At 49.0% G+C, this 21,247-nt stretch overlaps 1 protein-coding gene across 1 annotated transcript in view; it reads right to left on the reverse strand.

Annotated features, from left to right (window-relative positions):
• Nucleotides 1–21,247, reverse strand: part of LOC8042373 (lysosomal alpha-glucosidase-like) — an 81,556-nt gene that overhangs the window by 26,150 nt on the left and 34,159 nt on the right. The window contains exons 9-11 of the mRNA XM_040501415.1: nucleotides 20,663–20,865; nucleotides 19,059–19,192; nucleotides 1,532–1,683 (exon numbers count right to left, since the gene is read on the reverse strand). Of these exons, the coding sequence (XP_040357349.1) occupies nucleotides 1,532–1,683; nucleotides 19,059–19,192; nucleotides 20,663–20,865 (489 nt within the window). The remainder of the gene's footprint in view (nucleotides 1–1,531; nucleotides 1,684–19,058; nucleotides 19,193–20,662; nucleotides 20,866–21,247) is intronic.

The following is a 21,247-nucleotide window of genomic DNA, read 5'->3' on the forward strand; positions in this document are numbered from 1 at the left end:
ACACAGGACAGCCTACCAGAAAATTAATTAATTAATTTATTTAGTTTGAAGATCCTGCTATCCAACTTTAGAGGGCCAAGTCATAGCCATAGGCAGAACAATAAAAAACCCAGCAAAGCAAATATACAGACAAACATTGAGTAAAACGAGTAAGCAGTTTTGTCCTTGGAATCCAATCTAACGAAGAAAAGTTGACTATAATAAGCCCTGGAGAAGGGAAACAAAGGAAAAACAAAAATCTAGAAACACGGCTAGTGACTGGTGCGCGACCGACAAAATCCGCCTGGTCCGTATCGAACCAGGGGCCTATCCATTTCCACTGGAGCGCTCTACCAACTGAGCTAACCAGGAGTTAGGCGTCAGAAGAGCAAACAGGTTTTATCTGTCGCCACTAGTCTAACACCAACAAGGATGAACGGCCTGCATTTTAAGTTGATGTTGGAGATGAAATTAATGCAAAGGTGCAAGCGAGCTGGAAAAGAATGAACATTTTCGGTAGCGCGCCAGTCACGTAGCTGTGTTTGGAGATTTGTGTTTGTCCTTTGTCCCCCTCGTTCTCCTTCTCCGGGACTTATTATCGTCATTCTTGTCCAGTTCGCTTGCACCTTTGCACTAATTGAATTATCATCAAGAAAAGTTCATCACTTGCACTAGAAAATGCAGCAAAAGAGACGATACTACGGCATATTTTGACGACGAGCAACACATTTCTAATTGGTGTGTGCCAGCTGAAGCACATAGATAAAAAAATAAGTAGCGAGTTTTTAGGTCACTATTTGCTAATGAACACTTTAAACTCCATACTTGACATCCGCCGACGGGGTCGGTAACCTTATCTGGTGGAAATAACTTTCGGTCTTTGTTTTCATAGCCTCTTTTTTTTTTTAATTGTTTTCCTTTTTTAGAAAAGTCCCCTGTATACAGTGAACACGAACCCCTATATCCATTTCCCTTCGAAGTCTGACCGCAGCCGACGCTATGATCCACCTTAGCCAACCAAGCAGCGCCAAAAAATGCACCGTCACGGCGCTCGTCGTTTTCGAGCGCTTGCTCTCGCCGTCTAAGTCATCACGCCCACTGAACGCGCCGGGATTTTGCGCTTTTCTTTGCGCGTGATCTGTTCATCCGTGATCGTAGCAGGCAACCGCAAAAGAGGGCGTGCCAGACCGCAGATCAAGGTTTACTCGGATAGCAAGTCGTCTGCTTCTTGCGCAGGAGTTGCAGTGGCGTCGGAAAGAAGCCGAGCTCTGATTGGCTTTGATTGTAAAGATATTGGATAGACCTCAATGCTAGATGCCTCGAGGTCTACCCGCTATTTCTTTTTCGATCATCCAATAGGAGCTGGGCGTTCTGACATCATCGCAACCCGTGTGCAAGAAGCAGACGAACTTGCGCTCCGCATACCCGGACAGCGTCGTTCACGTTGCCTCTTAGTGCGCCGAGAGTGCCAAGAGAATTACCGTGGCGGCCATGGACGTGAAAGTGACGCCGAGTATAATTGTAACACGCAATAAGTCGGTACTCGACTCACGATGTTTCCCTTGGCGTTGTGGTTCCTCGCAAACGGATAGAAGGCGCCCAGGGCGTGCCAGCGGTTGCACAGCTCCACGGTGGTGTTGTCCCAGAAGCCGCAGATGTCCGAGCCGGTCAGCGGAACGCCAAGGATGTTGAAGGTGAGCATCGCTGCGGCCACACAAGTCCCCGCTCTTCGACATAAATGCGCTGTTACAACCGGCTGACTCTATTACGTCGATTATTGGGGCATCTTTAACCTGGCTCACGTCGAGACAATAGGTGTGTTTAAACACGAAATTTTACAGCGGAGCTGTTAAGGGCTAGTTTCTCCAGTGTCATGTCTGCGGGCAAACAAATCTTGACACAAAACTCCGGACAGCTACCACCATCTATGAGTGACGGTGGCAAACAGAAATCGGTGTGCCGGTTTTGTGGTTGCCGCCGTCACTCATAGATGGCGGCAACCTTTCCAGCCTTTCTACTCTCCCGAAGGAAAAATCCATCAATGTAACCCTGTTTGGCAGTCAATGTTTTCTAGTGGGCCGCTGACTGTGCCTGACTGTACGTCAAGCATATCTGACTGGCCAACAAGTTACTCTGACCGACCGTCAAACTCCAGTCAGACCCCGCTTGTCGGCTTTCTGATGGTTTCCTGGTGCAGTCGGCCGCCGCGAAATTCCGTCAAGATTTCTTGGTGGCGATTCTGATTGTACATCGATTGTCTCTGACTCTACGTCAAAAAGCTTTGACGTGCAGACAGACGTACGGTCAAAGGACGTAAAGTTCGTTCGGGTACCACTATTTCGTCAAATCTATGGATACGTAAATAATCTGTGCACGAGAAAACGATTTCGGGACGTGAGCCTATAAAACCGCTAATGTTAGAGATATGACAAGCAGGACACCCGACAACCCTGATCAGAAGCCCGCCGAAACGCCGAACCAGTGCGCCGAACACGCCCAACACGCCACCGACGCCACTTCTACTTTCGCTTCGTCCGTTGAGGTTCGCCGAGCTTCCACGCAGTGCGATCGCTCTCGACTCGTCTAGTTTGCCCACCGAAAAGCCGTGCCCACCGAAACGCCGAGCACGCCACTTTCAACTTTCGCTTCGAGGTTTCGGCGAGCTTCCATGTAGTTCGATCGCTCTCGACTCGTTTAGTTTGCCCACCGAAACGCCGAACACGCCACTTTCGCTTCGCCCATAGAGGCTTTGCCGAGCTTCCATGAAAGATCGCTCTCGACCCGTTTTGTTTGCCCGCCTGCTCTACAATGGCTTATGTTTTCGTGGAATTTCTTCTCGACAAGACCCAGTCCGTCGTGAGTTCCGACTACATAAGGAACTTTAGTGGCGTAGTTGAAGACGACAAGGTGTTCCAGGTATACTGGGCCGGAGACGCTCGAACGAAAGGAGGATTCTATCGACGCGAAAGTACTCTACATGGCAGGTGACTAGAACTGAAATACGGCGATTGATGTACGAGTGCTTGGTTTAACTGCATATACAGCCGAAGCACTCTTTAGAGCGATGCACTCATTGTCGGAACCTCGCGCTGCAAGACCGAAATGCTCTTGACTAGGTCCGAGAGGTTTAGGCTAAAAAATTTATACCTTTCTATCTGGTGTGGGCTATTGGCCTTACCGCTGCGTCGCACCTCATTATTATTGTTTCATGAAGAGCGCAGACAAAAAGCATCCGCGAGCGTAGTTCAGATATGTCTGCTGCTCGCGTTCGTCCGTGGAAGCCAGGGCTGCCTGTCGTAGCATGCATGCTTGCTCTCTAGCTTCAACGGAGTCGCATACGTTTTGTGAATTAAAGTGTATACGGTCGTCCCGAAAGGTTCATACATCGAGGGCGTTTCTCTGAACGATGCTTTAGGTGCACGTGGGCCCGTTTGTAAAGGAATGCCCCTTTTTCCTAAAAAACGCAAATTTCAAAAGTGAAAAAAAAAAAACAAGAAATAAGGACGGGTACACACTTTTTTATTTTTGATGTCATGAAGTACATTCATTTTAAGGCATTGTGAACCGTTTTATAGCCATGCAAGATGGCCACCTCGGCTTGTGGACCGTTTCATAGCAATCCAAGGTGGCCATCTCGGAATGCGAGCTTTTCTATAAATTCTGCCCTTGTTGATGAAATTCCCTTGTTCGAATTCAATATGAGCACCTGTCACCATTGCTGAGAAACCCTCAGCCCCGGCATTAGGTTCCAAATTATTATACCATTTTCGACCTTCTGGTCAAATGTTATATATTTTATTCGAAATTGAACGTGCGGTAATGACCCACAATGTAATATAAGATTGCACAATTTCAGACCCTGAAGAAGATGTAAGGAAATTTCGAATGGAGGGGAAGCGTCGTTTTTGTAAGAATCGATCAAGAGAAAAAAGAATGGTTTGTGCTTTTGCATTATCTCTGTATTCCAAGAAAGTTGTTGTGCACTCCTCTTAGGTTGAAAACCTTTTAGTGTTGCTATAGATTTGAATACCAGCTAGGTCAATAAATTTAAATTTAAATTAAAGCACACCTTCAAGCTAGTATGGTGCTTGCGTGCCTGGTGTATATAAAAAAACGCACACAACAAGCACGAAACTTTGTGATCGTTGATATTACATTGTAGTAAAATCTTCAAAATTTAACTGTGGCTATTATGCAAGGGTATACGTTAGGCAGCGATGTTCTAAAAACCTGCGTTTATTATTTGTGTTTTTACTTTAAATTCAAAAGTGAAAAAAAACTTCTCGTATAGGAAGAAAATATATAAATCCCCTGAATTAGGTATGACTGGGCTCCTTTATAGGTTTAATTTTATGTCAAATCTGTCAATTGCTTTCCATCCCAATGTAGGTACTGAACGTTTTGAGGCTGCCGTCTATAAATATTGCTAGATTAAATTTAACGGAGCTCATGAGTGGGCAATTAGGAACAACTTTCGCGAGTCCAGCAGAATTTTTGTTTAAGCATGGTGTAACAGTAGGAAAAGGCGTGGAGAAAGGTGCAAAAAACTCTTCAATATTCAATTCGAAATTATTCGGCCAAAACCACTGTTCACTTTGAATTTGCTTCAAACGCAAAATTTATTATTTGCAGATGCCTAACGAAGAGTTGTCGGGTCTTGTGAAAATGGTGCTCATATTGATTGCAATGAATAGCTATGTGCTCCGCTTAGCGGCGGGTTCTATGAACAACAGCAGGTTAAATACCTGCAAGGGGACTGTGAGACATATTAAACACAGAAGTGTCCGTTTGATGTCGAACTCGCGGCAATTACGTCACCGTGATACAAACTCTCAACAAAGTTGCCCACAACATCTTTTTACGTCAAACACAGATTGAAGACACCATCGGTACTCCCAATAGGTTAATTAAGACGTCTACAAAATTGCCGGCGTATGGTTGTTCAATCCGTAGATAAATATGTGTACAGGCCAGGTCGTCTAGGCATAAGACTAGTCTCTCTATGCTCCAGCAACTGCAGTTTTTTCTACGGGCTAACTTTTAAAGAGGTTGTATAAAATTGTTTGACTTGAAAGCTCAAGATTGTTTGCTCTCAAAGTGAGAATCTCTGCCCCAAAACCAGTTTTTACCTGCTACAAGATCTCCAAATCACCACTTATCAGTTCCACCATTTTAGTTCCCACTTGCTTTAACTTAATTTATTCTAACAGTGCGGTTTGTTTTACCTTTTCAGATCGAGCATCGCTCAAGGCAGGTGTTTTCCGTGACCTAATAAAGATACAACAGGTTTGACTTTGCATTTTACTTGTCATTTTATGGGCTGTTCTCCTCCAAGTTAACTTCCAGTGATCCTATGGCAGTCGAAAGTATGTAAAAGTTTCTCTGGCAACGCTGCAATCTGGTTAGCCTATCCTATCAGCTCAGCAGTGATCACAATCACATCTTCCATCAAGTATGTTCCATCAAAGACCACCACATACGAAATTTGGGACATTCCATCAGTGGCAGTCGGACGTCATCTGATGGACCGTCAGGGCGCGTTCCACCAGGGCTGCTGACTGGCAGTCAGTGTCCCAAATTACGTATCTTGATGGAATTTTCAATAGGGCTGGTTTTTACTAGAGTAGAAAGGCCCAATTTCTCTAGGCATCGTCCTAGAAGTCGTCCTCGAAGACGACGCGTAGAGGACGACGTCCTCTAGGTGACGTCTTCGAGGTCGTCGTAAACGTTGTTCTTGAGGTCGTCCTAGACGTCGCCCTTGAGATCGTCCGAGAGGTTGTCCTCGAGGGCGTCCTAGAAGTCGCCCTTGAGGTCGTCCTAGAGTTCGTACTTGAGGTCGTTCTAGAATTCGTCCTTGAGGTCGCCCTAAAAGTCGCCCTCGAAGTCGTCCTAAAATTTGTTCTTGAGGTCGTCCTAGACGTTATACTCTAGGCATCATGCTTGAGGTCGTCCAAAAGTCGTCCTTAAGGTCGCCCTAGACGTTGTCCTCGAGTTCGTCCTAGAAGTTGCCCTCGAGGTCGTCCAAGGAGTCGTCCTTAAGGTCGTCCTAGACGTTGTCGTCGAGGTCGTCCAAGAAGTCGCCCTCGAGGTCGTCCTAGAATTTGTCCTTGAGGTCGGCCTAGACGTCGTCCTCTAGGTATCATGCCTGAGGTCGTCCAAGAAGTCGTCCTTAAGGTCGTTATAGACGATGTCCTCCAGGGCCCGTTTGCTCGAAGCGCTAACCGCGGCTAAAGTTAGCCGCAGTACCTAGGAAAGGGATTTTGAAATCACGTGATTGAGGGCTCGGTAGGGATGCGCGGGGAAACATGGCGGTGCCCCAGTGAGTGAGCGCCGCTCGCTTTGGAAGTAATATGTCGTTGTAGCTGCAATATCGTGCGCGTTAGTCAGCAACGAATGGTGCAGGAGGTTTTCGCTTTGCCTTACCTCACTTAAATTGCAAAGCATGGGCGATGACATCGCCGCATTTTTTATATAGTGTTTCGATTCTGGCCATTCCTAAGCCTAAATGAACGCGATAATTGTCGGCATGGCAACGTCTTTGGAAAGCGGATTGCCTTGACTCAATCGGGCGGGTATTGATAGCACAAAAGCAGACAGCGTCCCAACGGACGTTTTCCTAGATTATCCAAGCGTCGCGAGGAAAACGCTGGAAGTGTAATTCTACGGTCCGCGCGCGCTGGCCATCCTCTTATAAAAGATTCGAAGTAAAAAAATCATGATAAGGCTTTAACAAACGCGCGTGCAAGGCAACAATGGACCTTTTCTGAGAAGCGTTCTGCGCACGCGCGAGCGCCCTTTGCCAAGCGGTGGAAGTCGGAACGAAAAAGCGAGGAAATTCGGAATGAGGCTGTAGATCGACGAGTAGAACACGTAATTGCAGCATATATATAATTGTGTTACACAAAAAAGAAAGTAAACGGAAAGGAAAAATGAAAGCCGTTTACAACTCCCTGTAACGCCGAATTAGAGCGCAGCTCTTGAGGAGGAGGAGGGAAGGGTACTGGGGGGGTCAAGTGACCTTGGGTGGGGGTCACGTGACCTAGGGGGTCACGTGACGATGACAATGCCAATGACGTCATCAGTAACGATGACGATGCGGATACCGATGACGTCATCAGTGATGATGACAATGACGATGCGGATGCCGGTGACGTCATCAGTGATGATGACGATGACGATGCGGATGCCGGTGACGTCATCAGTGACGTCACTGATGACGTCATCAGTGATGACGATGCGGATGCCGGTGACGTCATCAGTGATGATGACGATGACGATGCGGATGCCGGTGACGTCATCAGTGACGCCACTGATGACGTCATTAGCGATGATGACGATGACGATGCGGATGCCGGTGACGTCATCAGTGACGTCACTGATGACGTCATCCGTGATGATAACAATGACGATGCGGATGCCGGTGACGTCATCAGTGATGATGACGATGACGATGCGGATGCCGGTGACGTCATCAGTGACGTCACTGATGACGTCATTAGCGATGATGACGATGCGGATGCCGGTGACGTCATCAGTGACGTCACTGATGACGTCATCAGCGATGATGACGATGCGGATGCCGGTGACGTCATCAGTGATGATGATGACGATGCGGATGCCGGTGACGTTATCAGTGACGTCACTGATGACGTCATCGGGGGTCACGTGACCCCGGGGGTCACGTGACTTGGGGTGTCACGTGACCCTGGGGAAGGGGTCACGTGACCTTGGGGTGACCTCGGGGAGTCGCGTGACCCCCGATGGCCCTTGGGGGGGGTCACGTGACCTTGGGGTGACCTTGGGATGACCTTGGGGGTCAAATGACCTTGGGATGGCCTTGGTTACGCCGACGGCGACGGCGACGCCGCTCAAGCCGGGAACGGGCCCCTAAGAGCTGCGCTCTAAAACACGACGTTTGGGTGGACGCTACGGATTTCCCTCTCTAAAGTCGCGTTGGGCACGCGACGCAGCTCAGAGAGCAAAGCAACTGGTAGCGTAGCTCCCATTATCGATTGGTAGCGCAGGTAGGTCACTTCCTCGACTTTTAGTTCGTGCAGCCACCGCCTGGTGCCGTCGGTATTTGGAAAAGGTCCATTTGTTTTATGCTTTTTGCTTTAGAACAGTTACTACTGCAGACGCCAGCACGTGCGACGCGGGCAACTACAGTCGTAACAGGCACCTCGGTGCTTGGATAATTCAGAAAAAAGGTCTGTTGGGACGCTGTCTGCTTTTGTGTGCTATCAACAATCCGCTTTCCAAAACGTTGCCATGCCGACAATTATCGCGTTCATTTAGGCTTAGGAATGCCCAGTATCGAAACACTATCTAAAAAATGCGGCGATGTCATTGCCCATGCTTTGCGGTTTAAGTAAGGTAAGGCAAAGCGAAAGCCTCCTGCACCATTCGTTGCTGACTAACGCGCCCGATATTGCAGCTACAACTACATATTAGTTCCAAAGCGAGCGGCGCTCACTTACTAAGGCACCGCCATGTTTCCCCGCATCCCTACCGAGCCAGTCACGTGATCTCAAAATCCCTCTCCTAGGTACTGCGGCTAACTTTAGCCGCGGTTAGCGCTTCCAGCAAACGGGCCCTGGTCGTCCTAGAAATCGCCCTCGAAGTCGTCCTAGAATTTGTCCTCGAGGTCGTCCTAGACATTGTCCTCTAGGCATCATGCTTGAGGTTGTAGGACCTACGGTCACAAGGAAGAAGAGGACGCAGGGATGCGCGAGAGGCACGCAAAAAATATAGATAGCACGAGAGAGCCAGTGTTCGGCCTTACCTACGGACGAACAACCTTCAGGTTGATTTCCTTTTTTTGTAAATATGTAAAATATAATATATTGTGGCGCTAGCGACTCCTCGCTTTCATAAGAACCCACAATTTGGTGACCCGGCATCTCGGACTCAAAAACACCGTCCTCATCCGTCAAGGCAAGTACCTCTTTGGCGTTCAAATCCTTGGAACCGCCCCATCACCCGACGCACATTCACGCAGTCAATCATGAGTCACTCAGAAGACAGCTCAGCAGCTGCCGCAGTTGATTCAATAAATTTCAAACTGCCGGAATTCTGGTCGTCGGACTCGGAACTTTGGTTCTTGACCATCAAGTCCTCGTTCCGGAAGAATAAGATAACTTCACAACAATCCAAATTTCACCATGTCGTCTCGTCACTGCCCCAAACAGTGGCGGCGGTTGTCCGGGATATCCTTCGTGCACCCCCTCAAGATATGCCGTACGACATGCTCAAGGCCGAGCTTATACGGCGTACGACGGAGTCCGAACAACGGCGACTTCAACAGCTTCTGACATCAGAGGGGCCTTGGAGACAGGAAACCATCGGAGCTACTTCGTCCTATGGAGCAACTATTGGGTGACAAGGCAAATACCTTGGACGCAAGCATACTCCGAGAACTATTTCTTCAGAGACTGCCCACTCAAGTCCGCATGATTCTCTCCACCTCAGCAACAGACTCCGTCGAAACTCTAGCTCGAATGGCGGACCAAATCATGGACGTTAACACGCCCAGCGTTTGCCAACTAACTCGTCCAAACCCCTCACACCGAACATCTCTGTTGGATGAGACTCTTCCCCAGCTGCTGGAGTCTAACAAAGTACTGACATCGACTGTCGCACACCTCTCAGAAGATCTCAAGCAGCTGCGCCTGGACACTCGTCGTCCGACAACGCGTCAACTCTCCGACAGCCCACCACGACGTCGTCGATCTAGGTCTGCAAACAGCAGCGGTACATGCTGGCACCACCGCACCTTTGGACACCGTGCTAGAAGATGTGAGTCACCCTGCACGTTCCAGGAAAACAGGCAGGCTCGGCGCTGACGGCGGCCGGCGTTGCGGGCCACAGAACAAGCCGTCTATTCTTCGTGACTGACCGCACCACTAAGCAACAGTACCTCGTTGATACTGGTGCGGAAGTCAGCATGATTCCACCAACAAAACAGGACCGACGGTGCCCCACAGAAACACCCCCCTTGCGAGCTGCCAACGGCTCCGCCATCAAGACCTATGGACAACGGTCACTCGCTCTCGACCTAGGTCTGAGGAGGACGTTTCGTTGGGTGTTTTATGTGGCTGATGATGTTCAGCAATCCATCCTGGGAGCAGATTTTTACGCAATTTTGGCCTCCTTGTCGATCTGAGGAGAAACGTACTCCTGGACGCGGGAACGCATCTCTACGTTCACGGAATCGCGTCCAAGACCGAGTCCCTCAACCTCACCATATCAGCACCCATACTTGAGGCTCCATGGAACTCCCTTCTAGACAAATTTCCTCAGCTGCTGCGGTCATCCGACGCGAAAGAGCCAGCTAAACACACCATCACGCACCATATTGAAACAACTGGTCCCCCCGTATTTGCGAAACCTCGACGCCTCGCTCCTGATCGCCTCAAAATCGCCCGACAGGAGTTCGATCACATGATCGAACTAGGCATTGTACGTCCCTCTACAAGTGGTTGGTCATCGGCACTACACATGGTGCCAAAGAAATCTGGAGATTGGCGACCCTGCGGGGACTACCGGGCTCTCAACAACGTGACAGTCCCAGACCGCTATCCCATTTCACATCTTCAAGATTTCGGAGGTGCGTTGCACGGATCTAAAATTTTCACGAAAATCGATCTCGTAAAAGCGTACCATCAAATTCCGGTCGAACCTTGCGACATACCAAAAACAGCAATTGTAACACCTTTCGGCATGTACGAATACACCAGAATGCCTTTCGGCCTAAGAAACGCAGCGCAAACGTTTCAAAGGTTCATGGACCAGATACTTCGTGGACTACCCTTTTGTTTTGCGTATTTAGATGATATCCTGGTTTTCAGCACGGACCGTAAACAACACTTTCATCACCTCCACCAACTCTTCGCTCGCCTCAGCGAGTACGGAGTTGTCATCAACCCCGCTAAATGCGAGTTTGGCGTCTCAGAACTCTCGTTTTTGGGGCACCAGGTCAATCACCTCGGTATATGACATTGCCGCAACAGATCGAAGCGATCAAGAAATTTCCGCAGCCTCCCACTACTACCAAGCTCAGAGAATTCCTGGGGCTTGTGAATTTCTATCGTCGCTTTATTCCTGCTTGCGCAGCCATACTCCAGCCGATCAACCAGCTTCTTGCAGGTTCGAAGCGCAAGAACGAGCAACTTACGTGGACAGAATCAGCTACTGAGGCATTCACAACCATCAAACAGGCTCTTTCCAAAGCAACCCTTTTGACTCACCCCCGATGCAACGCCCCTACATCCATTATGGTTGACGCATCCGACACCGCAGCAGGCGCAGTTCTACAACAGCTCAAAGACGGTCAGTGGCATCCCGTCTCATTCTTCTCAAAACAATTTTCACCAGCCGAAACAAGATACAAGAGAACTGCTTGGGGTGTACCTTGCCGTGGAATACTTCCGCCATTTTTTAGAAGGTAGACAGTTTTGCATATGGACCGACCACAAACCTCTTACATACGCATTTCAATCCAACAGCTCTAACCATACGCCGCGGGAGATCCGTCATATGTCCTTTGTTTCCGAATTTACTACCGACATAAGGTTCGTTTCAGGCAAGGACAACCCCGTCGCCGATGCATTATCACGATTAAACATAAATGAGATCTCTTCATTCCGACCAATAATCGATTATGCGATTATCGCTCAAGCTCAACAAACGGACAAGGAGTTAAGTGAGCTCCGCTCATCACAAACGTCTCTTATACTACAAGACGTCAATATTCCCGGCAGCACTACAACGATAGTTTGCGACACATCTACAGGCACACCTCGACCGTACATTCTACCTCATTTCCGGCGCACAGTGTTTGATGCGCTGCACACACTATCCCACCCTGGCATACGTGCTACCCAGCGTTTGGTCACCGCGCGCTTTGTGTGGCCACGAATCAACGCAGACGTGAGGCTGTGGTCACAATCCTGCCTTCAGTGTCAAAAGGTAAAAGTTCATCGACACACCACCTCGCCTCACGATGTTTTTCCCCAACCTGACGCTCGCTTCAGCCATGTCCATATGGACATTGTGGGACCTTTACCATCATCGCAAGGCTTTCGATATATGCTCACATGCGTAGACCGTTTTACAAGATGGCCTGAAGCAATTCCCATCACACACATAACAGCTGAAAATGTCGCCCACGCCTTCATTACCACATGGGTCAGTCGTTTTGGTATACCATCTGCCATCACAACTGACCGTGGCCGACAATTTGAATCCTCTCTTTTTCCACCATCTTTCCCAGCTGTTGGGGGTCCACACATTCACACAACAGCGTACCATCCGCAAGCCAACGGTATGGTTGAGAGACTGCACCGCCAACTGAAAGCAGCTCTCACGGCACAAGCCACGCATTCATCACGTTGGACTGAAGTTTTGCCCTCAGTACTCCTCGGCATTCGCTCTGCATTCAAAAAGGACCTGAACTGCACTACCGCTGAGCTTGTTTATGGCACGACCTTACGTTTGCCTGGTGAATTGATTGCACCTGCAACAGAGCCTGCAATTCCTGACATACAGGATTTTGCAAGCCGCCTACGACAGCACATGGCACAGCTACGACCCTGCCCCCCAAGAGCCACACAACCTTCTTCAATATTCATGAGTCCAGCATTGTCAAAATCTTCCCACGTCTTCATTCGGAACGATGCAGTAAAGCGATCACTTGAACCTCCATACAACGGACCATACGAAGTTCTGCGCAGAGACGCCAAGCACATGACTCTGCTTATCAATGGCCGCACAGACACAGTGTCTATCGACCGACTGAAGCCTGCATTCCAGGAATGTCCGCAACCTTCCTCAATCGTGGATCTCCTCACTGTGCCCTTAAGGAGTAACAGACTTCCAAAGAAAGTTCGTTTTCAAGAAACAGCGTAAAACTCAACGCTCGTCAAGCCGCTTCCTCTCTAGGGGGGGAGTATTTGTAGGATCTACGGTCACAAGGAAGAAGAGGACGCAGGGATGCGCGAGAGGCACGCAAAAAATATAGATAGCACGAGAGTGAGCCAGTGTTCGGCCTTACCTACAGACGAACAACCTTCAGGTTGATTTCCTTTTTTTGTAAATATGTAAAATATAATATATTGTGGCGCTCGCGACTCCTCGCTTTCATAAGAACCCACAAGGTCGTCCAAAAAGTCGTCCTTAAGGTCGTTCTAGACGTCGTCCTCGAGGCAGAGGTCGGCATTTTAGGTCGCCCTCACTCACCCTCACCCTTACAGCCGCACTCACCTAAGCCCCTCACTCACCCTCACCCTCACAGCTACACTCACCTTCAGCCCCTCACTCACCCTCACAGTCACACTCACCTTCAGCCCTTCACTCACCCTCACTGAACCTCACGGCCCTCACGCACTAACCGCCCTCACGGCCCTCACGCCCCTCACCACCCTCACGGCCCTCACGCCCCTCACTCACTCATGGCCCTCACGCCACTCACCGCCCTCACGCCACTCACCGCCCTCACGGCCATCACGGCCCTCACCGCCCTCACCGCCCTCACCGCCCTCACCGCCCTCACCGCCCTCACGGCCCTCACCGCCCTCGCGGCCCTCATGCCACTCACCGCCCTCACGCCACTCACCGCCCTCACGCCACTCACCGCCCTCACGCCCCTCATTGCCCTTGCGGTCCTCACGCCCCTCACGCCCCTCACGCCCCTCACACACTGATGGCCCTCACGCCACTCAGGCCAGCTTCAGATGGGGCGATTTCGCCCAGAAACTTTACGTCGCAACACCAGCAACACGGGTCGCCCGCGATCACACGCAGCAACCAATTGCTGCAATTCACCATCGTCATCATAACATTTTCTTTTTCTTGCACAATTTAGACACAATTACGCGTTATAAACGTGTTTTTATGCATTTAAATCTCGTTAAGAATACTAATGCACCTTTCTGAAACAGTTTATTTCCGAAAAACGATCGATTTCAAACCAGAACCAAGTCTTTCGGTGTCATCATCACCGGCACGAGGTATCACGTGAAAATTTTGCGTCCCTGACTGGATGCAGCCGCTTCAAACGCATTCGAATTGCTCCGAGTTGTTTGCTTATTTCGAGCCGGACCCGATCTCAGCAATTCGTGTCGATCTAGGGAAAGCTAGAGAACAACCCGCCATTAACACCGAAATTGCTGAGAAAGATGCTCGATCTGAAGGGGGCCTAACGCACTCAGCGCCCTCACGCACTCATATCCCTCACGCACCTCATGCACTCACCGCCCTCACGGCTCTCACACCTCTCATGCCACTCACTGCCCTCACGCACTCATGGCCCTCACACCCCTCACGCACTCATCGCCCTCACACCACTCACGCACTCATGGCCCTCACGCCACTCACCGCACTCACGCCCCCACGCACTCATGGCCCTCATACCCCTTACCGCCCTCACCGCCCTCATGGCCCTCATGGCCCTCATGGCCCTTACGGCCCTCATGGCCCTCACGGCCCTCATGGCCCTCACGGCCCTCACGGCCCTCACGGCCCTCACCGCCCTCACAGCCCTCACGGCCCTCACAGCCCTCACGGCCCTCACAGCCCTCACGGCCCTCACTCACCCTCACACTCATGAATTTTCCTGGTTCAGAAACTCACTCACCCTCACTTCACCTGTGAAGATGAGGGTGAGTAAGGGTGAGTGAGGGCCCTCATGAGTGAGGTTTGCCGAGGTATGCCTCGAGGTCGTCCTAGGTCGCCCTCGAGGTCGTCCTAAAATTTGTCCTTGAGGTCGTCCTAAACGTCGTCCTCTAGGTATCATGCTTGAGGTCGTCCAAGAAGTCATCCCTAAGGTCGTCCTAAACGTTGTCTTCGAGGCGTCTTAGAAGTCGCCCTCGAGGTCGTCCTAGAATTCGTCATTGAGGTCGTCCTCTAGGCATCATGCTTAGGTCGTCTAAGAAGTCGTCTTTAAGGTCGTCCTAAACGTGTTCTTGAGGTCGTCCAAGAAGTCGTCTTTAAGGTCGTCCTAAACGTGTTCCTGAGGTCGTCCTAGAAGTCGCCCTCGAGGTCGTCCTAGAATTCCTTGAGGTCGTCCTAGAATTTATCCTAGAGGTCGTCCAAGACGTCGTCCTCTAGGCATCATGCCTGAGGTCGTCCAAGAAGTCGTCCTTAAGGTCGTCCTAGACGTTGTCCTCGAGGTCGTCCTAAAAGTCGCCCTCGAGGTCGTCCTAAAATTTGTCCTTGAGGTCGTCCTAGACGTTTTCCTCTAGGCATCATGCTTGAGGTCGTCCTAGAATTCGTCCTTCAGGTCATCCTAGACGTCGTCCGCTAAGCATCATGCTTGAGGTCGTCCAAGAAGTCGTCTTTAAGGTCGTCCTAAAAGTCGCCCTCGAGGTCGTCCTAAAATTTGTCCTTGAGGTCGTCCTAGACGTTTTCCTCTAGGCATCATGCTTGAGGTCGTCCTAGAATTCGTCCTTCAGGTCATCCTAGACGTCGTCCGCTAGGCATCATGCTTGAGGTCGTCCAAGAAGTCGTCTTTAAGGTCGTCCTAGACATTGTCCTCGAGGTCGTCCTAAAAGTCGCCCTCGAGGTCGTCCTAAAATTTGTTCTTGAGGTCGTCCTAGACGTTTTCCTCTAGGCATCATGCTTGAGGTCGTCCTAGAATTCGTCCTTCAGGTCATCCTAGACGTCGTCCGCTAGGCATCATGCTTGAGGTCGTCCAAGAAGTCGTCTTTAAGGTCGTCCTCGAGGTCGTCCTAAAAGTTGCCCTCGAGGTCGTTCTAGAATTCGTCCTTGAGGTTGTCTTAGGCGTCGTCCTCTCGGCATCATGCTTAAGGTCGTCCAAGAAGTCGTCCTTAAGGTCATCCAAGAAGTCGTCCTTAAGGTCGTCCTCGAGGTCGTCCTAACAGTCGCCCTCGATGTCGTCCTAAAATTTGTCCTTGAGGTCGTCCTAGACGTTTTCCTCTAGGCATCATGCTTGAGGTCGTCCTAGAATTCGTCCTTCAGGTCATCCTAGACGTCGTCCGCTAACCATCATGCTTGAGGTCGTCCAAGAAGTCGTCTTTAAGGTCGTCCTCGAGGTCGTCCTAAAAGTTGCCCTCGAGGTCGTCCTAGAATTCGTCCTTGAAGTTGTCTTAGGCGTCGTCCTCTCGGCATCATGCTTAAGGTCGTCCAAGAAGTCGTCCTTAAGGTCATCCAAGAAGTCGTCCTTAAGGTCGTCCTCCAGGTCGTCCTAAAAGTCGCCCTCAAGGTCGTCCTAAAAGTCGTCCTTGAGGTCGTCCTAGACGTCATCCTCTAGGCGTTATGCTTGAGGTCGTCCAAGAAGTCGTCCTTGAAGTCGTCCGAGACGTCCTCGCGAAAGTCTTCGTTCGTAACCACGAGGACGTCGTCCTCGTGGTTACGAAATCAATAAGTACCCTGGATCGTTATATATATACAAGCCCTTGAGGCTTATTCCGGCTCGCTATTGGCGACGTGCGCGACCGAAAGCGTCGCTGTGGTCGGCCTTCCACGATTGGCCCAAAAGCTGACTATGACGTCGGAAAGGGTATACCATCGATGGAAATAAGAGGAATGAAAGAACTTTAATTTCAACGGTGTTGGCAGTGTTGCTATGAGAGCGCAATGATTTCAGGCTTCCACCATGCAATTTTCAAACACCATCGAACTTGTTGTTCGCAAGGTAATGACGTCACAAAGGGGAACCATAGGAGGGCGCCACCAAAACATCTCGCCGCTAATTGTATTCTGAAAAAATGATTGTTGTATCAATAAAGCTATGTTCTGTGTTCTATATGTATGGTTCTTTAATCGCTCAAATACCCATTTACACCATCACACCTTAATCCTCACATTTATAAAAACTTTATTCCCACCATAGTACAGCTTCGCTGGAAAGGCTGAAGATTTTTCGTAAGTTGTGACGGAAACTCAAAATTCGAAGATTGTGCCCGTCTCTCCGCCGTACCTATACAGTTTTCCGTTTTCCGTGCATACTTATAGGCCCCGAAAACGGGCTTCCCGAGACCGTTTTGACAAAAATCGGGGAAAGCCGAAAGAGCCCGAGTTATAGAGGCCCTTGAATAAAATAATCCGAAACTTAGCCGGAACAAAAATTTTTCTACGTCCAGAACACAACCGTCACTAAACCGCTGCGACGCTACTACAGTCTTCGAGAACAAAACCATTTGTCTCGTTTGTTCCCTTATCAGTACAAGGAACGTTTTTTTAAGTTATCGAGTCACGCGCAACTTCGGATTAAGGAATCCAATTAACAGCAATTTTTTTTTCTGCACCGAAAAACACCGAATCTGCGATAAAAAGAAATCCCGAAAAAAACATATTTTAACAGAAAAAAATATGTAAACCCAGTAAACAGGAATTTGACTCATACTTCATGGGAGTGCACGTCAGCACGACTGGTTCTGTTACCATGGCAACGTAAGCACAAAAAACAAAAATGTACAGAATTAAACCAATATACAGGGTGTTTCTGCGAAGACTTTTAAACATTCATAAAAGTAAGGTGTTTCAGAAAAGAAGCGAAACTGTCTTCATAAACAAACTGCCGGTCACGGCGTACGTCAAGGACTGCCAAAAGCTACGAATCAGATTAATAATTACCTGAAATTAAGCAATCCCTTAATTATTTTAAATAAACGCATGGTTTGAATTTGAAACATGCTGAGTGTCACGGAAAACTCCTAAATCAGTATTTTTGGACGACTCGAAGCAGGTGGGAGGCGCGGGGATGCACTAAAGTTACCACTCGTGCCGCAGGCGCATGTCCGACGATGCGAGGAAGCGCATGATGTTCGTATCGTTCGTGTTTTCGCATCGTCGGCCTTCCTGCTGAACGAACGGTAAATGTAGTACACCCCTGGTTTTGGCGACAAACTGATATTCCCCTTAATTTTGTGTATGCAATTAAACAGAATCCTGCTATAGTTCGTCTCCACTTGTCAATTACTAACCGCAAAGACGGCTGGTTCATGGTACTTACTCAACAAGAGCGAGCTGATTGTTGTGATCGGCGCTACTGCTGCAAGAGCCTTTGTGCAGTTGGAGCACCAGGCAAAGCTACCCGCTGGCACTTGTTGCCTCTCGGTTAGTTTGTTTTAAGGTAAAACGAAGTATAACAATGTTACAGCGAGCTCAAGACCGTTCATGAAAGGCTGACCAAAGCGACGCTTTCGGTCAGGCTGCAGATGGTGAGCTCCAGCGTGATATTGCGCACAAGACAGTAGTGCGTGGAAACATGCTTGAAACACATATCTACTTGGTTTATTCACCTCTTTTTATTTTATCTGATACACATAATTTTTTTGTCGGCGGACATTACGAACCATGGTCATAGCAGGCAGTCACCTGTCCGAGAATATAACGTCGGCGGAGGCAGCAGACTTTTCTTTTGCTTCATCAGCGCTCTCTAGCAGGACGCAAAAACTGGCAGCTTAGGAAATGCAGGGCGTTTCGAGTCCTGAGCATTTAATTATTCCCCCAGAGCCAATCAGACTGCGGTATCATGTGACAAGAACATCGAGGAGCCAACCACGAGCTAAGAAACGTAATAGGCCACTTAAAATGGAAAGAATAAAAACATTAAAAACACGAAGGACTTTCACAGACAACCACACCCTTTCACAACAACTCTATGAAAGAGTGTGCTTGTCTGTGAATGTTCTTCGTGTTTTTAATCTTTCGATTTTAAGTATTCATAATCACAACACGCTCGCCTTAACCAGTTCAATAGGCCACGCCTTGCCCTGTGTTTCTGACACAGCCGATCGAACGTCCAGCCAGCGCTGGTACAGGAGGCCTGTTTGGTACACAGCGACGCCAGCAACTATTCCATCCCTTCTAAGACAAGTTGACCAGGTTGACTATTTCTGATGCTCATCCCGCGGCTTTCGAAACGTATTGTTATTACGTTGTTGCGCTACCTCTCCTCGTTCTTTTCCGTATCTCTGTTTTTTTTTCAGTGGGCTCGCCTTCGGATTAACTTTTATTTACGTAATTTGATGCAGTTTTGTCGAAACTTCGATCCACGGGGGGTATAGGACGCTAAACACACCAGTCAAAGACGGATTCCACGTGTACCCTATACTTACACGATATGGAAGAGCGGAGGGAGTCCCAGTCAGATTCGATGTCTCCGCTCCAGTGCCCCGAGTAACGACCCTGGCCCGAGAACGTTGACCGGGAAATGATAAACGGTCGGCGCAAGGTGACCTGCCGTAAGGAGCTGAAACAGACGGTGTATGTTTTTGAAAGGTTATGACTTGTTTCGTCCTAAGCAACAAAGCATGGTCTTTAATATCTTAGATTGCATTGAAGGCACGTGAATGAGGTGTTTGCCGTTTTGGGTTTCTAACGCTCATAATAAAGATATCAAATGTCTTAATGCAGAATTATATTCATTCGGAGGAAAGCCCAGATTTCAGAGCGCCACGTTGCGAGCGTCGTATGCAAGAGTAATAGTTGTTAAATTATCAAAAACTTACAAAAAAACAACAAAGAAAAACAACAACAACGAAACAAAGGAGGCAGGAAAGAGAACTCCGAGAAGATGGGGGTGCATCGAAGATTAGGCAAGATTATAAAAAAGATTGCAAACAGACGGAAGAAACAAAAGGAATACAAAAGGAGGACGTGGCGGCGCTTTGGGAAGATATGGCGGCGCGCGCCAGGGAGACTCAGACTGAAGGTCGGCTTGCTCAGCGTTCTCCCAAAAGCACAATTCTTCATGTGAAGGTTTGATCACTAAAAAATCAGCGGTGGATCTATTCTTTTTGCGCTAATTTAACTTCTTTGACTATATACCAACATCAACTGACCAGGAGCCCCAAAAGTATAATGGTAAAACTAAAATTGGATTCTCGATAAAAATTAACATAAAAGCCAAGCCTAAGAAAACAAAAATACCCGTCAAATTTTGGGAGCATTACGGAGGTGTCCCTTCTCGAGAATCATCACAAAAGTATGTCTAGCTGCACAACAAAAAACTTCAGAAGGCAAAACCCAGATTATGGATAAACTTGCACGCATACATCTGAAACTTTCTTTACTTGAGTCTCTCTGTTTTGCTTCTTTCCGCCTCGGCGCTGTTTGTCTTCGGATTGGAAGTTAAAGCATTTATTAGTACATTTTGTCCCTCGACTGCGTTATATTACTCAGTTGGCTTTATTTGCAATAAATCTAAGTATGAGATTCCTTCGCTTTCGATCAGTTTAGAGACCACGACAGGTGTTCCATAGGGAACCGCACCACTGCGCCTAGATCACGTCTACGACTGGTCTGTTTTTTCTCCTATACCGTCAATGTACCGAAAGTGGCTTAGAAGGGGCAAGAAATTACGTTACAAAAAACGGTCTGCAACGCTGTGTGTTGTTGCGACCCTGGTGGTTCGTCGTGAAAGTTCCTGCAAAAGGTGGGAGCGAACGCAAGTGTCGCTCTCGTCGCGGCGTCCTAACTCGTAGCTGGTGAAGTTTTTATGGTCTGTAAGGGTATCAAGCGACCTGCAAGAGAACAGTCGTCTGCCCAATCTCACTCGGCCGCTGTGTCAGCGCCAGCATTGTATTGGGCAACAGCGCGACACAAGTGTGACGTATCAAGCGGACATCAAGAGACCACAAATGGGGACGCGGTAAGTTCACCAGGTCGGCGACACGCTCCCGGCACCGTGAGCGAAGCGCGAGGCGAGCGCCCAACTCACTCGTAGGTCCGGAGGGTCTGGGTGTAACCATAGAGGTTGTGCAGGTTGTAGTGGCGCGAGAGGAAGTGCCTCCCACTCATGCACAGGGTCTTGGTTCGCAGCGCCTCGCGGCCTTCCCCGGGAACGTAAGGCGGTTCCTCGAGCACCGACGACGGGCAGCCGCGCTCAGACCCGTTGTACAGGCTGGACGGCTCGTTCAGGTCCTTAAAGGACCCATGGAACGATTTTTATGCTTTCGCAAATTACTGCTTAGAATCACTCCCTAAAGTTGATAACTAAACGAACTTGCCTTAGTTTTCTTTTTTTTTTTTTCCTTTTTTCTAGGCAATGGCAATCGCCAAAAAGATTCGAGAAAGATGAACACCGTTGATTCCCTCAACTCGGAGCCAGAACAAGCGCCCTCGTGGTCTGCTGACTATCCTATGTAGCCAACGTTAATCATAACCACACGCTGGGGTCGGCAAAGTTGAAAACACGTGCTGAGTTCCAGGATTTGATAGAGTTCGACTATTCTCGTCACCGCAGTGCTTGGACACGAGCCAGTACCCGAGTGTCGGCAGAGGGATTGATTGTTATGAGCCGAAG

This window comes from Ixodes scapularis, unplaced genomic scaffold (assembly GCF_016920785.2).
Source record: "Ixodes scapularis isolate PalLabHiFi unplaced genomic scaffold, ASM1692078v2 PGA_scaffold6__148_contigs__length_123643588, whole genome shotgun sequence".
NCBI classification, from domain to species: Eukaryota; Metazoa; Arthropoda; class Arachnida; order Ixodida; family Ixodidae; genus Ixodes; species Ixodes scapularis.